Genomic DNA, 20,507 nt, shown 5'->3' with positions numbered 1-20,507 from the left:
TTCTCCTCTGAGGATGTGATCTGCTCCTTGAGAGAAGCGATCTCGGTCTCACTCTCGGATAGCTTGGTCTTGAGCTCTTCAACCTCCTTGGCAGCTTCGGCCGAGGCTACACTGGCAGCGGCACCTGAAACGGAAGCCCGGGAGCCAACAGGCTTCGTAGCGACACTCGACGAGGCCCCGCCAACCATGGAAAGTCGCTTCTTGGCCTCTGCGACAGCACCTGTAGCAGCAGGTCTGCTTGCAGGACGTGTTGTGCTCGTCGAGCTGACACTCGAGTCCTTGGTGTGACCTCGGCTAGCAGCTTGTCGCGTAGCAGATGTGGGCGACGTGACGCTCGAGGCCGTGGGCTTCCGAGCTGCGGTCGTGGTGGTCGCAGTAGTTCTCGGCTTCGGCGACGCAGCAGAGGTGGTACTGGACAGTGTCGAAGTCCGCCGGGCTGCGGAACCGAGGGCCGCAGATCGACGCTTTTCATCTTCCGACACAGAGGGCTGCGAGCGATGAGTGGATGTAGCCGACGAGGAAGGTCGCTTGGCAGTAGCGGTAGTGGTGGTAGTAGGACGCGTTGGAGGCTTGCTCAATCCACCACCCGCAGCACTCGTGCGGGTAGCCGAGGTTGCGGTGGGCTTCGTGGCAGTCGGGGTGGTGACAGGACGACGCGCGGTGGTAGTCGTCGTCGCAGGCTTCTTGGCGGTAGTGGTGGTGCCCGCGGTCTTCGTACCGGTGCCGGACGCCGATTTCTTCGCAGGGGCGGCGCTGTTGGAGGCAGGCTGAGGCTTCTCAGGAGATACCTCAGCAGGTGCCTCAGCAGGTGCCTCAGCTGGTGCCTCAGCAGCAGGGTCTGCTGCCGTGGCCGCACGAGGAGGCGAGGCAGGTGCTTCATCGTGGGAGACCATATCGTAACCCTCAGCATCAGACATTGTAGCTAGGTATGCTTGAAATGATGGGATAAGGCCTGGAGTAGGAGGAGCTTTCTGTCGGCTGGTACATCCATTAGCGACATGACACAAGGCTAAGCTGTTGTACTTCAGCTGTCGGAGCTTGTTGTGCTACAGCTCTCTGGGGCAGCTGATAAGCTCCTAGGCTCCAGGAAAGCTTCCAGATAGCTGCGCATCCCAACAAAGATAGTGTAACATGTTTGCATGAGACCTCTTGGAACTCACCTTGTGTGGTTGACGGAAGCTCGGTATCCTCAAAATGCGATCCGTAAAGGGGCAGCGCGTCGGTGTGTGATCGAACAGTCGGCACGGGATATACCTGAAATGCAAAATAGAAATGCAACTTGCTGACAGAGTAACGAAAGAAAATCCACGGAAATGCGCGACGAAACAGCAGACAAGTGCAATCAAGACCTGAGTGTGCCTCAATGGACTTCCTCTCCTGAGTTGGGGAACGATGCGATGCGATGCGATGCGATGCGATGCGATGCGAAAGAGAGAGAGAGGGAGGGGAGCAAGCAGGAGCAAGCAGGAAGAGTAAGGTGGTGTCGAGTGGGCTGGAAATTAAATTGGGCACCTGCTTGCTAGTCTGGACTGGGCTGGATGGACCCTGGAAGGGGAATAGCGAGAGCCTGCGGGCAACATTTCTTCACGTCTCTGTCTCTCTCGCGCGCCGAGCAGCTGGGAGGGGAAAGCCAGAGGTCCCAATGCCACGCGTGCACGGGGCGCGCGTGCAGGCTTACTAGGCCAACCCACAGTGCCACCCACTGCTCATTGGGGGCTACCCAGGGCATTGGGCGCTAAGGAAGACAGGGGCGCCACCAGTAAACGGTGTGCTCAGGGTCTTTTGACATGTACTATGTACTGTCGTCACATTAAGCCAAGGACAGAGCTAACAATATCGCTCACAACGTGCCCCTTTTCTGGATACATACAGACAATATCAGGTTGCTGATTTCCCTCTCTTTCTCCCTGAGTCACCCAGAGTTGAGGAGGGGAATCCTCTGTTTTCAGCTAGAACTGAACAATCTAGATGAAATGTCTCTATCCCTTCCTTACCCAGGTATATAGATTGGCTCCACCGCAGACTACTTTTGCCAATCTATCCGGTGTCAGATCTCGAAACCAAAACCTTGCAGACCTGGGTCAACCTCTTTTCTGATCAGCCAGTAGTCGTGCTAGCACTCATCATAGCAGGAATTCTTTAAGCATGCACCGGCAGGGAACATGCTCGGCAGATGTGCCCGAAGGAACAGGATGGCTCTGGCCACCGTATGATCCTCACTTCGGAAGAGCGTATTTTTAATGCTGGTTCCCTTTTTCCTTGTTGTGACTGAGATGCACCTGTGCATCTGGGCGGGGTACAGTGACCGTGACGACCCATTGAGTGGTCCACGAGGCCATTCATCAATCATAGGCCAAAGATAAGGTTGTTTTCTGACCGAATTCAGCTGAGTTTAATGAGATGAGCCCTTCATTTGCTCAAAAAGCATCTTCGTCAGCAGTGTTAGCCAGAATACATAAAAAAAAAAAACCAACCACCACTGAGTCTGATCTATCATTTCAATGCATAAACCCCCCAACGCCCCGGCTGAAGCACATATGACCTAGAGCAGGGCCAGGCGAAGTGATCAGTCGAGAAGCACTTGGTATGTTATCAGAGCCGAGGAAACGATATGATAGCCCAAAAGTAAGGCATGAATGGCCAGCGTTGATGTGGCAGCTCCTGGTTGGCGCCTAGCCATGTCGTCCAATCTTCCATCGACACACCTTCAGGAAGCTCAAAGGGGGGTTTCACTCATTGGTAGTCTGACAACTGCATCTTGCAGGCTTGGGCCTAACTTGGAGCCTCGGGTGAACGGGCCCCATGAATGCAATCCCACTCCGCAAACTTGATACCACGTTGTGCTGGGAAGTGCACATGCCCCTTTGGCTAGTGGAGAAGAGACGCATGTTCTATTGATACTGACTGAGCGCTGAGCATGTGCAGCCAGACGAACGATGAGGGTAGTGTTGAATTCATGAGTTGTTGACGCGGTTGTCAATACGCACAAGAGTAACACCAGCAGTGTCATCTCACGTTGATAGTAATCATGTTTCGTACACTGTCGTAAACATATCACACGCCTGCAGAATTAATTCGGTGGGATATGATCTTGACTGTTAACATCCCAAGTGAGGGCAGGGGTTTGCTCGTTTTGCCATATCGGACATCTAAGCGCAAGTATTTCTCGGGCCACAAACATCCAATTGGACAAGATTTTGGCTCGCAAAATTTACTTGACATATTAGTAACGTACTAGAGACTAACACTCTTCTCTAGCCAGCTGATAAGCACGTTGTCTCTCGAGCTGGCGCCATCTCATGTGTTCTTGTCTGATCACAAGTGTTGTTGCTCTTTGAAGAGGGAAAGTAAGCCGCACCTACTGAGCCACAGAAGATGAAGGATACCGGCGAATGTCATCCGAGTCTTTTACCAGGGCGACGATGCAGAAAGCCTACGCCATCGATATACCTTCGAGGGCGATATATGTGAGGATTAACTCCAATTTCGCGAGCTACCACCACCAGTTGGGTATCTGCTCGCCCTTGTCTCTGTAGTTGTCTCGGAACAGCTTCTTGAACCACGAGGCTTTCCTCCACACGTCGTAAGGAGTACGGTTTAGTCGCTCTGCCATCGACACCAATTCGTATTTGTTCCGGTAAATAGCCCGAGAAAGGATTTCTTCCTCCTTTCCGTCCCAATCCAGACCGTCCCACTCGCCATGTTCAGGATGAGTAAAGCCATCCTGGGAATTCTCACGCTCCGGTTCGTTTGTGTTGCGCACAGGCCTGTCCACGAAAAGGCCGCCCTCATCTTGGTCACTGGCGAAAGGGTCCTCGTTATGGACAAGATCAATCATGGTACGGTTGCCATGAGGCTCAGCCCTGACATCGTTCTGAGAAGGCTGCATCCTGCCTTGCACAGGAGAGCTGACAAGAGCTACTTGCGACGATGTATACTCTTGACGCACTTCCTCAGCGCGATCCCAGATTGCTTTCAGGGGGTCTGTTTTGTTCTTCAAGTCCTGCGTATGCTTGCAGAGAGCTTCCCATCTCGCCGCATTCCGTCGTTTCTCCTCTGTCTCTTGTCGCTCCCTCGCTGCCCTAAGCTCCTGCTGTGAGGCCAAAAGCTGTTGACGCATCGATTCGTTCCGTCTCTTCTGCGCAGCCTGTCTTTTGAGAGTCTGGAGATCCTCTTTGGCTTTCTCGGCGATGGACTGAAGTTTGGAGAGCTGCTGCTTGAGAATTGCCCTCACTTTGCTCTTCCTTGCTTTGAGTTCAGCCTCGTCCTTGCTGAGCTCCTGATCGCTTTTTTTGAACTCCTTGTCGACAGGCCAAGCCTCCAGACCTAGACTCAGGCTCTGTTCAAGAAGATTGGCCCATCGTACCGCACGCAGAAAGAACTGAAGGGTGAAGGAGTTGAATCGCAGACGCAACCGTGAACCAGATGACGCTGATGGAACCAGATCGCATGCATTACCCATGACGAGCACAAGTATAGGAATGAGTCTTTTTGAGATGTCGCGCAGGACATCAGCTCTTGCCTTGATGGCACGAAGGGTTAGGTTTTCGCCAGGTGCTAGGTCCTGGGTGCAAATCTTTTCGATAATCTGTCCAATGCTCGTGAAACACCTTATGATGCTCTCCGTGTTATTCCTGAGGTGCTCGGTGGTCCTGGTGTTGATATCCTCTTCGTGGCTATCGTCCGGCGCCGCTGTTGCCTGAACCAACAAGTCTTTCAAGGCTTGGGCGTGCTTCACCAAGGCCCGTCCAGAGGCAGATCGGCATCGGGACAAGGAGCTTTCATCCCATATCTTGCCTGACCAGGCCACATGTTGCAGGATCTTCATCATGCCTCCAAGACTAGGAACTGAGACCTCAACTTCGACCACCTCCTCATCTGCTTGAGGAGCCTCGGTGAAAGCCTCCTGCTCAGCTGCGCGTCTTGCAAGATAGTTGTCATCCTCTTCGTCAGAGCTGGACGCGGCGTCCTCATCTTGTCTATTCTGTTGCGGTGCGACGACCATAGACTGCCCCTGGCTTTGCTCCTGAGGTTGATCCTGCTCAGGCTCCGTATTTGCCCCCTCACCGTGCGTTGCTGCCCTTCGTTGGGCTCGAACATCGCGCTCTGAAAGTCCAGTACTTGCACCCAACTCGTTGTCAGTACCCCCTCTCTCGCCGTGAGACTGAAAGACTGGCTTCGCTTTACGTTTCTGCTTTCCATGCCATTTTGCATCGGTTTGCTGGCTACTTCGTGTCCCCGGAGGATTGGGAGCAGTGGCCTTGTCCACTTGTTGGTCAACAAATCGCACCCCGTTGACAGTCTGTCTTTCCCGTGAGCGTGCCTCATTGATGGCTAAGATAGCCTGGTTGAAGTTGACATGGATCGAGCCATCATCATCATCCTCATCGTTGCCTCTTTGCCTCGTCCTTTGACGTGTGGTAACACCAGTGAGCTGAGGCTCCTCGCCTTGCGTCTGCACAGGTCCCGCACTTCTGGTCATCCTCGGAGCTGAGCTTGCTGGCTCATTGTTGCCGTGATTCTGCCGCTTCGAGCTGGGCGGCCCAAGGTAGTCAGTCGCGTTAGAACCGTCAACACTGGGCTGCTGCCGACGTGTCGCGTCGCGCGTCCGCTTAGAAGGCATGTTGCTGCAGATGGCGCGCCTGTACGAGGACAAGTACTGACGGGCGCAGGTTCTCTGTAAGGCAGAAGAAGTATCGCGAATGTTATCGTGCTCATGCCCGTATATATTACATCGAGGTTGTTGTCCCGGTTACCTTTGTAGGGGAAATTTACATGGTGTTCACGCAGCACAGACGTGACTTGCTTCAACGTAGTTCTGCACGCATGGCCTGGGCGGCAGGGAGGGGGTCGTACGACAAGGATATGGATACGGTCGCAACGGCGACTGATAAATAACCCTAACCCGGAATCATGAGAATGACCTCACATTGGAGGAAGCAGCACCCTTGTGCCTCCCTGCCTAAAGTGTGAAGCGGGTGCATGGAAGTAAGGGGATAGCATGTCAACACAACAAACGAGACTGCCGGCTCGATCTCTGCATCTTCAAGAAACGCTCATATTCTCATCCTGTCCATGTTCCTGCAGTCAAGTTGTTCAAGTTCAAGACCTTTTGTAGTCCAACTCAAGGCTTAGCCGACAGAGTGTAAGACGAGCTGCAGAACCTCAAACACTTCTTTCGTCAGCACATCTGATTTCTAAAGCAGCTCTGCTCCTCACCTGTCAGCCAAACTCACAACAACAAAACCATGGCTCAGTCAACCAATACGTCCTCCTCCTCCTTCCCGCAGCTCGAGATTCTCGATCCTGCCGACCCACACATCTTTCTCGACCCCAGCAAGTGCATCCACGATGGACCAGACGTGGCGCGCTTTCTCATCTCCAAGGCGTACCGAGACATTGGCATCTTCGTGATGCAGCTCAACCGCGCCCTCTGCCCTCGGAGAGACCCCTGGGGGTCCGGCACCCCCAAGACGTTCCCCCTAGTCGGCAGTGATCGCAAAGACCCAGAGTCTATCCGCAGTTTGCAGGGCCTCCTGGAGAAGACAGCGTCTATCATCGACGAGGCGCCTCCAGACCCAGGCCCGAGGCGCTTCGGGAATATCAGTTTCCGCAAGTGGTACAAGCTGCTGGAGGACAGGGTCGACGGACTGTTGAAGGAGTATGTGGGTGCGGACGTGCTGGGATTCGCGGCTACGAGTGCGAAGGACGGGCAGGGCGAGACCTTTGGCGCGCTTGACGAGCTGAGGGCCTACTTTCTCGGCGGGTTCGGCAGCCCGCAGAGACTGGACTACGGCACAGGCCATGAGCTGAGCTTTCTTGCCTTTCTAGGGTCTTTGTGGAAACTCGGTGCTTTCCGAGACGGCACACAGGGTGGCGATGTCGAGCGCAGTATCGTGCTCGGTGTCTTTGAGCCGTACGTTAACCCTGTTTGGGGCAAAGAGACTGTGGCTGACAATCCAAACAGGTATCTCAAGGTGGTGAGAAAGCTGATTCTCACATACACACTCGAGCCCGCAGGGTCTCACGGCGTCTGGGGTCTTGATGACCACTCGTTTATGCCATACATATTCGGCTCCGCACAACTCACGCGGCCCATCACGGAAGAGGAGGCGATGCCACTTGAGGGGTCTGTGCAGAGGGCACCCAAACCCGTGGACGTGACCAAGTCCGATGCGGTGGAGATGCTACGAGAGGTAAATATGTACTTCTCTGCCATTGGTTTCATCAACGACGTCAAAAAGGGCCCCTTCTGGGAGCATAGCCCGATCCTGTACGATATCTCTGGGATTAAGGATGGTTGGGGGAAAATCAACAAGGTGAGAACTCCCTTCCTGAGAAAATGAGTAGAGCACCGCTAAACCATCTGACCTTGCCTGCAGGGCATGATCAAGATGTTCAACGCCGAGGTCCTGTCCAAATTTCCCGTGGTGCAGCACTTCCCCTTTGGCTCGCTCTTCTCGTGGGACATAGACCCAGACGCATCTGCACCCCAGCAATCCATCCACATGGTAAACCAACCTGTGGCCGCAGCAGCCGGACCAACGTCCTCTCTGCCTCCCGGCACGGGCGCGCCATGGGCACAAGCCACACAGATGCCTAGCCTCGGAGGCCCGGGTATACCGTATTCGAGGCCGGCGGAGCGGCGCCCTGGTCCAACCGGGCGCCTCGCTCAGCCGGGCAGTGAACAACCGGATGATCTGGTCCCGCTTGGTTCGGTGCGACCTTCCGGGCCGAGAGGCACTGCAGGGGCGCAGATCAGTGTGACCAAGGCGCCGTGGGCTAAGTGACCTTGCGCGTGGACGATTCTGGACCATGCGGCGTTATTTTCTAAAAGGCGGAAATGGTTGCACACCCGGATGAGACCGACGAGGGAGTATAGGTCTAACGCCATGTTTGTGCTGCCGCAGCTTCGTTTGCCTTCCCATCTCGAGGGAATGATGAAGACTACTCGTTTCAACGACAATTTCACAACCGCGCCTGAAGTTTTCCCATCTGTCACATGAATACGCATTGCTTCTTTGTACGGCCGGGCAGACAAAACAATCAAGCCGCACACCACCGTCACAGCCTCCCTAAACTGTCCGGTTGGAATTGTATAATGTCATGCCATGACGACGTGGGCTTGATCAGGGTTTGATCCACGAGTGCATGTCAGAAACGCCACGTTGTGCTAGCTTCGTGCGGTAAAGGTCTCTTGCCTTGAAAGTGCTCCCTTCCCCCCCCCCCCCTCCTCGAAAGCTAGATGTCAAGAGTCCCCGCGTCGCAGCCTTTTGCACCAGGTTGCAAACAAAGAGCTTTTGGCAGCTGTCTTGCTCGGAACTATTATTACGGCCCAGGAAGACTCCAAGGCAGACTATGTTCTCTTTCCCCATCCAAGTTTCTCTGAGCCCGTGAGGAGCTCAGGCGAGTCAGGAAAGGGGAAATTGCTATGTCTATCACGGACTGAAAGCTCCGGCAACTGTTCGGCACAAAGTCAACGCGTATCAGAGTACATTTTTTGGGTCTACTAGGGGTTTTTTTTTGGGGGGGGGGGGGTTTCCTATTTTCATTGTGTGTGTAAGTGTGAGAGTCGTTCAGTCGAGTGTCTCCGTACTTTAAACTATGCAAGGAGTGGGAAATTTGGTAGTAGGGGGACGCGGCGTGTGTAGTGGCTCCTAATCCAAAGAATCGTCAAACTATATCGAAGACCTGCGGCTAAGGACCTTTTCTTTGGGGGGGGGGGGGGTTCTGCCTGTACTACGTTCTGCGAAGTACAACGATACATAGTATGTATTGGCTACAGTGCTACAGTACTAAATGGTGACATGGTGTGCAAACCGGAACAATCCCTGTGGTCCCGCCGAATCCTGGAAATCTGCTTGAATCGTGGAACGATGATGCTCAGACAGAGGCGAGGGTCCAACAAGGGCCAGAGGGAAAATAGAAGCGTACCACACCACCGTAGTACTCTGCGACTGAAAAGCTGTTCCTACTATAGCACTGCTCCTAACATATCCCCGCGCACCCGGAGACTCGGGACAGGCGTTCAGGGCGTTGTAGAAGAAAAGCTAGGAGTGCCTAACCTTTGTTAGGTTCTTCTTGGAACTCTTGTTAGGGACATCTGGGGCCTACGTTGATGATACTGTATTAGTTGGTGCATTGCTGTGGTACTTTGCCTCCCGTCTATCTATTGCCCTCTTGAGACGCTGATCCCATGCAGGGTCGACAGTCGATCGGGTGATTTCTCGTGTCTGACTTACTATAGTACAAAATGTTGAAGGCCGAGTGGCTATTCCAAGACCCCTAGAGGATGAGACAAAACGCCGAAGACAAAAACCATTGGAGCCCAAGAGACGGCAAAAAAAGGGTTCAACGAGCTGATTACGTTTCTTAGTAAGAAGTCTGTTGTATTTCGTTTCGCATTTTGCGATACCCGGATGTGCTTCCCTCCCCCTTTTTTTCTTGGAACAGGTAGCATTGGCTGGCTTGGCTGACTGTGGCTAGAACCGTGGTCATAATGGCCGTGGATGAAGCGGCTAGTCCTGCATAGCGTCTTTCACACTTGCTGGACCGATGACGTCTAAAGTCACGACCCATTGTCCGTGATCAGTTGTCTTGTGGGGTCGCTCATCCCTACCGAAAATCCCCCCCAAAAAATAAGAGTATTGATGTATTCTCCGAAGCAAATGTAATTTATTCGATTATGCGGTTTAGTGCTATTGCTAAGCTTGGGGAGAAATCAACCCCTCAAAAAAAGGCGAGGAGAGGCATGAGCGTGCTTTTGAAGGAAGAGGTGAGGACACTGAATGGGAGAGCACGAGAGGAGAAGATGCAAATTTCGACTTTCCCATTGCGCTGATTTGGCTTTCACGACGCGCTTGCCCGGCCCCACTGTCAAATTAAGGAAAGATTGGCGGCCGATGCAGGGAATTCCTAAGCCAGCGATTATGTTGGGCTCACTATGGCGGCGCCTGCCCTGGAGAGGGGTTTTGAAAGTACCCAGTGGCAGGAGTGTGAAGCTGTTAGCACTGCCACTCTGAACGGTAGACCCTACACCACTGCATACCCTAAGCCGCTAGCAGATCTTTAACAGGTTGTAGCGCTACTCCCCAGGGTGTGTGCCTGTGAGGAGAAAGAAGAAAGAGAAAAGGAGAGGGGGGAGGGCCAAGAGCGCCTTTTGTGGTCACCACTGTCGCGCCTCTGACCTTCTCGCCTCAACCCTGCTAAACCCACTCGGGCCGCCACTGCAACTCACTATGACAGCAGGGAGAGGAGCCAGGACCCAGCGTGGACCCAGCGAGAACCTAGCGAGGACCCAGGACCCCAGGGACAGGGCCTGCTTCCCACTCTTTTTGCCTCCCAGCTCCAGGTGCCGCGAGGTGCGGGCCTCTCTGCATGCGTGCCGCTTCTTTTTTTTTCGAACATTGCCTTGCTTGCGCTACGGCTCACCCTACCACCACCACTACCGACACCACCACTCGTAACTAGGCCTGCCTGAAGTCGTACACACACGTCCTGTGTGCTGTGCCGTGGCAACTTCACCTCCTCAAGGTCGACAACAACAGAAAGCGGGCTCAAACAGTGCACTGCACTCTGGGCGATACCCTCGACGTCTTTGCAGCGACCCGTGCATCTTGTCTGTTCCGCTTTTTCAGCCCTGTGTGCGGTGTCTCTGCGTTGCGTCATATCACAGATCCCCGTCTTCACTGGTGGACCCTCCTTCTTACTTCGTCTCTCTCTGCCTTCGCTTCAGACTTTCCACTCTCTCCCCGGTGACTTTGACCTACCTATCTGCAGAGCCTTTCCCACAGGGTCTCGCCTGTTGCACCGACACGCGACGACTGCACCTCTAGTCACCCTGTCACTCCATCTAAGCCTGTGCGACACGGCACCCGCAGGCAGCATACGTTGAGCAGCCGTTCCCTCCTCCAGTTTCGCACAGTATAAGGATTGTCGATGTGGTGGGACACACATACCGATGCCTAACAGAATTGAGGATCCAACCTAAATCTCTACTTTGTCTCCCGGAGCGTGCGTCTTTGACAGGGCCCAGCGATTCACGACGCTCCTCGGACATACAAGCCCCAGCCGAACACTGAATTCTCTTGAGAAACCGGGCTCTGCACCCAATTTTCGGACGACCTTTTGCCCAGCACCGTGCTTGCGAGGCTTCTAGGTCTCGGGAGGGCAGGGGAGAGGAAAATTAAGCAGTGGAGAAGCAGCCATGGATCCGACGGAAAATGATGAGGCTGCGGGCCAAAAGAAGGCTGATATCCCGTCGTCATCAGAGGCGCCCGCTGTGGACGAGCATGATTTCGCAAAGGACCGCGAGCAGCAGCCCTCGCGGTTCACTTCTCAACCCGGCAGCCCAGCTCCTGTGCACCCTCGCATCGATACGTACTTCCCATTCGACATGGGCGCCCCAAATCGAGTACAAACCCCGAGCGTGCAGTCGTCATGGAGTGCTGCCTCCGACCGCCAGCTGGGATACGGCAGCCAGACTGGTCAGTCTGACCGCGTGTTTCCCATCCGCTCCGTCATCAGTGTCGAACCTCCCACCAGATCCTCTACAGACCAAGAATACTTCCCACGCATGTCGGCGGATAGCAGCGATCTATCGGGGTTCAGCAGACCATCTCAGTCACGGCGTGATCACGAGGCCCAGGCAGGCCGTCACGGGGGCCCCAAGAGCGACTCTGTGCTCTCTCCGTTGGCAGTCACGTCTCCACCAGTCACGGCCCCGTCAGGGACGAGGCGGAGGAAGAGCACTACGACAGGAGCCAGGTCAAGCGTTCAGGCTGATGCTGAGCGCCAGGGCTCCCAGCCTTTATCTATTTTCGCCAACGACGCCACGTCGGATGACGAGGACAAGGAATCGGACGGTACTGGAGAACCTCGCTCCGAACACTTCAGTTCATCGGGACGGGAATCAGCCGGTATCTCAGAAAGTGTACTGGATGGGCTCACCACGACACGTTTTAAGCACGTCATGACCGACGACGGCCACCTGGTTATTACTGGAACGGATGGTACCCTACAGCGATGCGAAGACGAGCCGATCCATACGCCGGGCGCTGTGCAGAGTTTTGGCCTGTTGCTGGCTATCCGCGAGGAACCGGACGGCCGCTTCACAGTGCGGTATGCAAGTGAAAACTCGAAGCGTATAATAGGATACTCACCCATGGAATTGTTCCGATTGAGCAATTTCACGGATGTCCTGACCGAAGAACAAGCGGATAATCTTCTGGACCACATCGACTTCATACGAGACGAGGACGCTGATCCTGCGATTAATGGGCCCGAAGTGTTCAGCATGTCTATACGGCCACCGAAGAAGAGGTAAGACAATCTCCCTCCCTCCAGACCCTTCGAGTCCCCCGGGGGCCTCCTGTCCATCATGTAATTCAGACGTAGACACCTGACCATTCACCCAGAACTGTCAAGCTTTGGTGTGCCATTCACGTGCACCCAGCACACCCAGATCTGGTTATTTGCGAATTTGAGCTCGATGATGATCATGAGTTTCCCTTACGACCTGATGACGAACGTACGCCAGATGTCCCAGAGGACACCCTCCGTGGCAATCCGACGATGGAAGAGCTGGCCGACAGCACGGAGATCTCGAGTAAACCGCTTAGGGTACTCAGAAGTGCTCGCAAGCGCCGGGGGGAGGCTGGTGCCATGCAGGTCTTCGACATCATGTCCCAGGTCCAGGATCAACTGGCTTCTGCGCCGAACCTCGATCGTTTCCTGAAGATCCTCGTTGGAATTGTGAAAGAGCTGACAGGGTTTCACCGTGTCATGATATATCAGTTCGACGCATCTTTCAATGGCAAGGTCGTAACGGAGCTCGTAGACCCGACGCATACGCGGGATCTCTACAAAGGTCTTCATTTCCCTGCCTCGGACATACCTAAACAGGCCAGAGATCTCTACAAGCTCAACAAAGTGCGGTTGCTATACGACAGAGACCAGGAGACGGCGCGGCTGGTATGCCGGTCCAAGGAGGACCTTGAGGTGCCCCTGGACATGACCCATTCTTATCTTCGAGCCATGTCCCCAATTCACCTGAAGTATCTCGGCAACATGGCTGTCCGCTCCTCCATGTCGATCTCGATCAACGCCTTCAACGAGCTCTGGGGTTTGATAGCGTGCCACTCGTACGGATCGAAGGGCATGCGTGTGTCGTTCCCGATCAGAAAGATGTGTCGACTCGTTGGCGATACCGTCTCGAGGAATATTGAGCGTCTTTCATACGCCTCCAGGCTGCAGGCGCGAAAGCTCATCAATACCGTCCCTACAGACAAGAACCCTTCGGGCTACATCATCGCCTCCTCGGACGACTTGTTAAAGCTCTTCGATGCCGACTTTGGCATGCTATCTATCAAAGGAGAGACCAAGATTATGGGCAAGGTCGAGCACTCGCAAGAGGCCCTGGCCATGCTTGAATATCTCAGGCTCAGGAAGTTCACGTCGGTGTTGACGACACAGGACGTTAAGTCTGACTTCCCAGATCTCCGCTACCCGCCAGGCTTTCACTACGTTGCTGGACTCCTCTACGTCCCCCTGAGTGTCGGCGGCCACGATTTCATTGTGTTTTTCCGGAAGGGCCAGGTTCGAGAGGTGAAGTGGGCCGGCAACCCTTACGAAAAGGTTGTTCAGGAGGGCACGCAGAACTACCTTGAGCCTAGAAAGAGTTTTCAAGTATGGCACGAGACCGTGCTAGGCAAATGTCGAGAATGGTCTGAAGAACAGATCGAGACGGCAGCGGTACTCTGTCTGGTGTACGGCAAATTCATCGAAGTTTGGAGACAAAAGGAGGCTGCCCTGCAGAACAGCCGACTGACGAGGCTCCTCTTGGCCAATTCCGCGCATGAAGTTCGGACACCCCTCAACGCCATCATCAATTACCTTGAAATAGCGCTCGAGGGCAGTCTGGACCAGGAAACGAGAGATAACTTGTCTAGGTCACACTCGGCTTCCAAATCGCTCATCTACGTGATTAACGATCTCCTCGATTTGACGATGACTGAAGAGGGCAACGATTTGGTCAAGGACGAGATCTTCGACCTCCAGGCATGTATCAATGAGGCCACGGATCCCTTCAAGAAGGACGCCTCGAGGAAGGGCATTGGCTACGAGGTGTTCGAGCATCCTGGATTACCGCAATTCGTGTATGGTGATCAGAGGAAAGTCCGTCAGGCTATTGCGAATGTGACTGCCAATGCTGTAGAGCATACGTCAACGGGGAGTGTCAGGGTCGAATACTATTGTGCCTCTGTTGAGGGTCAAAAGATTCGCGTCGAGATCGTTGTGGAAGACACGGGTCGTGGAATGAGTAAGACATGCACCCTCCCCATATTCTACTCAGCCCCTCTGGAAGAGAAAACAAACCTTTCAAAAAGAGGAAACGAAAGCTTGGACGCGTGCCTCGTTGCTGACTTGGTCTAGGCGATGCCAAACTGGACGCTCTGTTCCGCGATTTAGAACAAGTCTCCACCGATGCGGATGAGGGGAATACTGACGAAGCCCTGGAGAGGTCTCAAGAGGATGTGAAGACCCTAGGCCTTGGTCTTGCCGTTGTCTCCAGAATCATCCGGTAAGATGATATTTTGTTTTCGTTTCCTCTCCGATAGGAATTTCCCCGAACTGTGCTGCTGTGTTCCCTCCACGCTTCTCCGGTGCAAGGCCTCCAGCTCCGACGACAGAGTCCCTGCTGGACATTAGGTCTGTGCGGCTGCATGTAGTTATATGGCGAAAAGTTATTTTGCGACTATTTTCCTTTTGATATGGACTAGCAAAAGCTGACACTCTTCACAGAAACATGGACGGTCAGCTGCGGCTCAAGTCAGAGGATGGAAAGGGATCGCGATTCGTCATACAGCTGCCTTTCGAGATGCCACCCCAAGACTCACCAGCCGTCGCTAGTAACGTCGAGCAGGGGGAGCCTTCAGTGACGACACCTTCAATTGCTTCTGTGCCCAAAACCATGCCGGCTGTACGCGAAGGCGAGTTGATGCTTATCGACCGTGGTCCTGGCGCTTTGCCTAGCGCCACCAAACAGACCCTCAGTCACAGCCGTAGCTTTGACGAGAGCATCAGCGCCAGCAGTCTCCACAGCGTGACAAGCCTGGGTAGTGGGGTCAGCAACAAGAGCGATGCCGACAGGCTCATCGATGCGATCCAAACCACTCTGAGTCTTGGAGAGCCCGAATCCGAGGCGGTGAGAAACCAAAGACGCAACTCCAAGGGAGCTTACTACCGCTCGGCACCTAAATTCTCCACGTCACGGTCCCTTAGTCCATCGGACCGCTCCTTTGAGAGGCCTACTACCCTGTTGAGGTCTGTGTCGTCTCCGGGCAAAGGCAAAGATGTACAGGTCGAGCCCTCAAGACCCGTGGGTATGGAATTTGTGACCGATGTGAAAATGCCCATCAGGCCGGTGAAGGTCCCAGACGATTACAAGGATCAACCAGAAGGACCTGCACAATCTAGCCAGACCTCTGGTGTCGTATTTGAGGTCGGAGACAGCCCACTACCGCCTGCATCAGAAGCTACGACAGTGGACGGCAGAGTTCAGCTGTCCGGCAAACCAGGCTCAGCCAAGCTACAAGTTCTCGTGGCCGAAGACGATCCCGTTAATATGAAGATTCTAAGGAAACGGTTAGAGAAGGCCGGGCATACGGTCTATCACACGGTGAACGGCGAGGACTGTGCGGCAGCATACAAAGAGAGTGACGGGAAATTCGATGTTGTCTTAATGGACATGCAGGTAAGTTATATTCCAAGGTTTTCATGGTTCTATTTGATTTAATTTTTTCCCCACCCAAAGAAGAGAAACCAAAAAAAAAAAGAAAAAAAAGGGGGGGGTGTGGTTAAGAAGGCGCTGAGCGATCCTGACCGCCTACTTCTAGATGCCCATCGTGGACGGACGTCGCAGTACCGAAATGATCCGAGCAATCGAGACCGCTGGCGAGCATCACAAGCTATCTGCTCTTGCATCGAATCACGGCAGGATACCGGTCTTCGCCGTGTCTGCCTCGCTCGTCGAACGTGAGAAGGACACATATATGACTGCTGGGTTCGATGGCTGGATCCTTAAGCCTATCGATTTCAAGAGACTGGAGTATATTCTCTTTGGCATTATCGATGACGATGCGCGAAACGATGCTGTCTATGTGGCAGGCCAATGGGAACGCGGTGGCTGGTTCAGAAAGAGGCTGGAGCTGCCCCCCACGGAGAAAGCCAAGAACGCACCGTCGCTCCGCGACGTTGATCTAAAAGGCAACGAGATTAATGCTGCGCGGGAGAGCATGATTTAGACTGCTTTTCCTTGTGAGCAGTCTCGAGACAGCTGGCGAACCTCTTATGGCCCATTGAGACCTCTCACTCACGATTCTGTCATTGATTTGGCTACGGTCTTGGGTTTATAATTTTTTTTCTCTCCTAAGTTCTCGGTGCTGGCTTTGTTTTCTTCGGTTTTCTTTTCAAGTTCTTTTGTGGCATGGGGTGTGCGGCGGCTGGAAAATACACGATACCCGGCATTTTGATTCATCATGGTATTGCGATCACAGCACACGATTTGGATGCATGCATGTTATATATACATATATTGGAAGGGAAGACAAGGGCGGCTGGTTGGACTTGGCGTTTTCAAGAGTGCTTTTACGGATTCATGGCGATTACTAGCCAGCCTGGCTCCTTTTCCTGGTCGGTTGGGCGCTGGTCAAGAGATACAAAGCGTATCGGGAATACGATGAAGGGTACACGCACGGTGGCAGGACGTTGGACATGGGTCGGCGTTTTGATGTGACTTCTGTGGGAGTTCTGTGGACCGCTCATCATGTGTTCCGAACATATGTTCCGAACAGGCTCTTGTGTATTTCGCGAGAAAGATAAAGAGAGACTACCCATCTCACTGGGGGTCGGGGCCTTTGTATTATGGGAAGAGGTGGTGGAGGGCAGGGCTATGCTTCCAGGAGATGGACGGCAGGAATTTTCATTGGTGCGGAGAAGGATGAGGAGATTTATTGGCCGCGACAAGTTGTTCGAACCGGGAAACTGGTATCTGTGTGTATGTGTGAACACTTAGAGAGGAGGCGGGGTGGCAGCGGCAGAGGAAGAGAGGGGCGATGAGCGAGAAAAAGGAGGCCAGGGACATTCTTCTGCTACCAGGTACTAAGAGCAGCGAATATATGTCACTCCTCCGAGAGGTTGCAACAGATATGTATTATCCAGCCGAGTGAACGGTGGAGTGACACGAGGAACTGAGGACGTGCCGCCACCATTCCAACGACATGATGATTACCATCTTGCAGCAAGGGAGAGACGTGCAAAAGGCGCGCGAGGGGGTCCTGGAGTGAGACACACAAGGTGGTCAAATCAGGGAGAGAAAGTCTGCGGCATAACCGCTCAGGCTTCTGGACCACCCAGACACATGCAAGCCCTTCTAGCTCAAGGCATCTAGCACAAGTGGCCAAGCAAAAAGATGTCTCCTGATTCCATAGTGCATGGTACTAACCAAAAATCAGGGACACACACACATACGCCCCTCCTTTCCCACCGTCTGGATCAGAAAAGAAAAGAAGAGGCCCCAGCCAAGGAGATGATCCACCCCGTGCCTGGGGTTTTTAAGGGCAGGGAGCGAGTTCATTACGCGGTCTTAATACTAATACCGCCTCGCTGATGCAGGTGACACACTTTTTTCACTAAACTTTCACTTTTGATTAGTAGAAAGTGCGGCATGCTGGGTACTTTTGTGTGGTTTTTGAGAGAGAGTAAGAGAGAAGAAGTGTCTATTTGCGCGGCAAGAGGCTGTCACTAACCAATTGCCTACCTTTTCCCTCCCTTCAAACTCCATTCTATTCTTCCTTTCTTTTTTTCTTGTTCTTTTCTGTGGTTTCCTTTCTTGAATAAGAACTTGAAGGAACATTGCCTGCTCAAAACCTTGGAGGGCGGAGGGTCCAGGTCGGCTTGAACTTGTTGAGAATTCTTCGATACAATACCAAACACACACGCACACACACACACACACAAACAACACGAGGAGGGAGAGACGAACGCATCTCCGTGAGGGCGGTCAACACTTGGTTGTGAAGTCTTGATGGGCTTCCATGAACTGGTGTTCAGGTAAAGAAGAAGACGAAGAAGACGAAGAAGACGACGACGACAACACCACAAGGCATTGCGTTCCAAGATGCTGCTCTCATACCCCAACCGACCACGGCTGTTCATCTTGGCTGCCATAACATGCCTCTTCACGGGGTATATTCTCCTCTGCTATCCCGGCGGCTCCGACACGCTGGCGCGACCCAACATCTGGCCTGTGAGCAGCCTCAGCTCGTCCTTCTCGTCACTGGGTGCAGCAGAAAAAGAAGGGCCACAACGACCGTTGGCACAGCTCCCCCAGGACAACCACCCGATCTCACGACTGATCCGAGATGCACACAACACCTACATGGACCTCGTGCAAAACAGATCCCACACGGTCGAGGAGGCAGCAGCGCGGTACCGCCTGCGACGGGGGCGCCACCCGCCGCCCGGGTTTGATGTGTGGTTCCAGGCAACAAAGCAACACGACGCCGTGGTGGTGGAGGAGTTCTTTGACCGGATCTACCGCGACATTGGGCCCTTTTGGGCGCTGAACCCGGTCGAGCTGCGGCGCATGGCCCACGCGACACCACAGGTGATCCGCGTGCGCGGCGGCAACGCGACCTTTGAGACGGACGACCCGCACCGGCCGCCCTTTATCCAGCTGTGGACGGACCTGGTGCGCGAGATGGCGCACGCGCTGCCCGACCTGGACATGCCCGTCAACGTCATGGACGAGAGCCGCGTGCTGGTGCCGTGGGAGAAGATGGCGGGCTATGTCGGGCGCGAGGTGCGCAGCAGGGAGGTGTTCCCGGCCGAGCAGGCCATCAACGCGTACACGAGCCACAGCGCCCTCGACTCGGGCAGTGTGCGCTTCCAGCCGCAGTGGGTGACGGACGACGCACACCGATACTGGGACCACATGCGCGCGGCGTGTCCGCCCCACAGCCCGGCCAGGGCCGTCGGGGCGCTGCCGAGCTCGGCCAGGCCCATCGACGAGCTGTACCCGATCGGCCCCCTGCCGTACACGCGCGAAGGGTTCGTGGCCAACTTCTCGGCGAGCATGGACGCGTGCTGGCAGCCGCACATGCGCGGCATGCACGGCACCTTTGTCGAGAGCGTCAGCATGTCGACGGTGCACGAGCTCGTGCCCATGTTTGGCGGGTGCAAGCTGCCGCAGAACAACGAAATCCTGCTGCCCGGCGCCATGTACCTGACAGATGACCCCTTCTACGCAGGAGGCCGCGACAAAAACCTTGCCTGGGCCGACAAGAAGGATGGCGCTGTGTGGCGCGGCGTGGCCAGCGGTGGGCGCAACCGGCCGGACAACTGGTGGCATCTTCATCGCCACAGGTGGCTGCAGGTCATGAACGGATCGACGGTGCGGCGCGTCCAGGCCGGTGAAGAGGCGGCGGGTCCTACATTTCGGCTGCCGCCGCAGGGGTCAGTGTACAGAGAGGTGACGGCGGCCAAGGAGGTGAAGGGAGGAAGGGGAGGGAAAAAAGAAGGAGGAAAAGACACAAAGACCACAGAACGGGCCATCGGCGACTGGCTCGAGGGCGTGGCAGACGTGGGCTTCAACAACCTCGAGTGCTACCCGATCACGCGCGACGAGGAAGGCCGGCAGGAAGACCTGGGCTGCGAACACACGGGTAGCTACTTTGCCGTGTCGGCCATGGTGCCCATGACGGAGCAGTATAGCTACAAATACCTCCCCGACGTGGACGGGCACAGCTACAGCGCGCGGTGGCGGGGCATCCTGCGTAGCTCGAGCTGCCCCCTCAAGGCGACGCTGTACGCCGAGTGGCACGACGACCGCCTCGTGCCGTGGGTGCACTTTGCACCCTTTGACAGCAGCTATCAGGACATCTGGGCGGTGCTGTCGTATTTCTTGGATGGGCACGACGCCGAGGGAGAGAGGATCGCCAGGGCGAGCAAGGAGTGGGCCGCCAAGGTGCTGCGGAGGGAGGATATGATGTTGTATGTGTGGAGGCTGTTGTTGGAGTATGCCAGGGTCATGGACCCCAAGAGGGACAGGCTTGGCTTTGTGAACGATCTGGAGGTGGCGACCAAGAAGAATGGAAAGAACAAGATGAAGAAGCCGTCCTGGAAGATCGACTGGTAATCTGGTGGGAAGGGAGAAGAGAAGAGACTAGATGGTGATGTTGTTATGGATTTTTTTTTTTTTGCTTCTCTTCTTTTGCCTTGTTCATTCTTGTTGCAATTGCTGTTGATTCCTTGCCTCGTTGTTGTGCAAGTGTTATACTTGTCCTGTTATTCTGCTTAGGCGTTACAAGAATGTTCAACTGCACACATTGCTCGAGAGAAGGGAGAGAGTGATTAGTAAACCACACACGAAGACTAATAAGAGATGGTAGTCTGACAAAATATGACCAAAGTTTCAATATCATCAAATATAGATGAGATGGTGTGGT

At 54.3% G+C, this 20,507-nt stretch overlaps 5 protein-coding genes across 5 annotated transcripts; 3 read left to right on the top strand and 2 right to left on the bottom strand.

Annotated features, from left to right (window-relative positions):
• Window positions 1-3,199: 3,199 nt before the first annotated feature.
• Window positions 3,200-3,960, bottom strand: M406DRAFT_323887 (uncharacterized protein). Its single transcript, XM_040919827.1, has one exon. It carries the CDS (start codon window positions 3,887-3,889, stop codon window positions 3,494-3,496), a length of 396 nt encoding a protein of 131 aa, XP_040772460.1. The 5' UTR covers window positions 3,890-3,960; the 3' UTR covers window positions 3,200-3,493.
• A 2,032-nt stretch (window positions 3,961-5,992) lies between these two features.
• M406DRAFT_347870 (rotamase PTPA-1) lies at window positions 5,993-7,790 on the top strand (the record flags this gene model as incomplete). The annotated part of the gene is made up of 4 exons (XM_040922336.1): window positions 5,993-6,916; window positions 6,968-7,319; window positions 7,383-7,624; window positions 7,739-7,790. Exons 1-4 carry the CDS (start codon window positions 6,249-6,251, stop codon window positions 7,788-7,790), a joined length of 1,314 nt encoding a protein of 437 aa, XP_040772459.1. The 5' UTR covers window positions 5,993-6,248.
• A 3,605-nt stretch (window positions 7,791-11,395) lies between these two features.
• PHY-1 (red/farred photochromic bili protein photoreceptor) lies at window positions 11,396-16,304 on the top strand (the record flags this gene model as incomplete). The annotated part of the gene is made up of 5 exons (XM_040926282.1): window positions 11,396-12,321; window positions 12,417-14,320; window positions 14,434-14,581; window positions 14,803-15,754; window positions 15,897-16,304. 5 exons carry the CDS (start codon window positions 11,396-11,398, stop codon window positions 16,302-16,304), a joined length of 4,338 nt encoding a protein of 1,445 aa, XP_040772458.1.
• Window positions 16,305-16,491: 187 nt separating this feature from the next.
• Window positions 16,492-17,428, bottom strand: M406DRAFT_357751 (uncharacterized protein). Its single transcript, XM_040923761.1, has one exon. It carries the CDS (start codon window positions 16,894-16,896, stop codon window positions 16,648-16,650), a length of 249 nt encoding a protein of 82 aa, XP_040772457.1. The 5' UTR covers window positions 16,897-17,428; the 3' UTR covers window positions 16,492-16,647.
• A 750-nt stretch (window positions 17,429-18,178) lies between these two features.
• M406DRAFT_50108 (family 90 glycosyltransferase) lies at window positions 18,179-20,197 on the top strand (the record flags this gene model as incomplete). Its single annotated transcript, XM_040924406.1, has 2 exons — window positions 18,179-19,549; window positions 19,598-20,197. 2 exons carry the CDS (start codon window positions 18,179-18,181, stop codon window positions 20,195-20,197), a joined length of 1,971 nt encoding a protein of 656 aa, XP_040773026.1.
• Window positions 20,198-20,507: the final 310 nt, after the last annotated feature.

This window comes from Cryphonectria parasitica, assembly GCF_011745365.1.
Source record: "Cryphonectria parasitica EP155 unplaced genomic scaffold M406scaffold_8, whole genome shotgun sequence".
In the NCBI taxonomy this organism is placed as follows: Eukaryota; Fungi; Ascomycota; class Sordariomycetes; order Diaporthales; family Cryphonectriaceae; genus Cryphonectria; species Cryphonectria parasitica.
The sequence above is the reverse complement of the archived record's forward strand: the minus strand, read 5'-3'. Positions and strand labels throughout refer to the sequence as shown.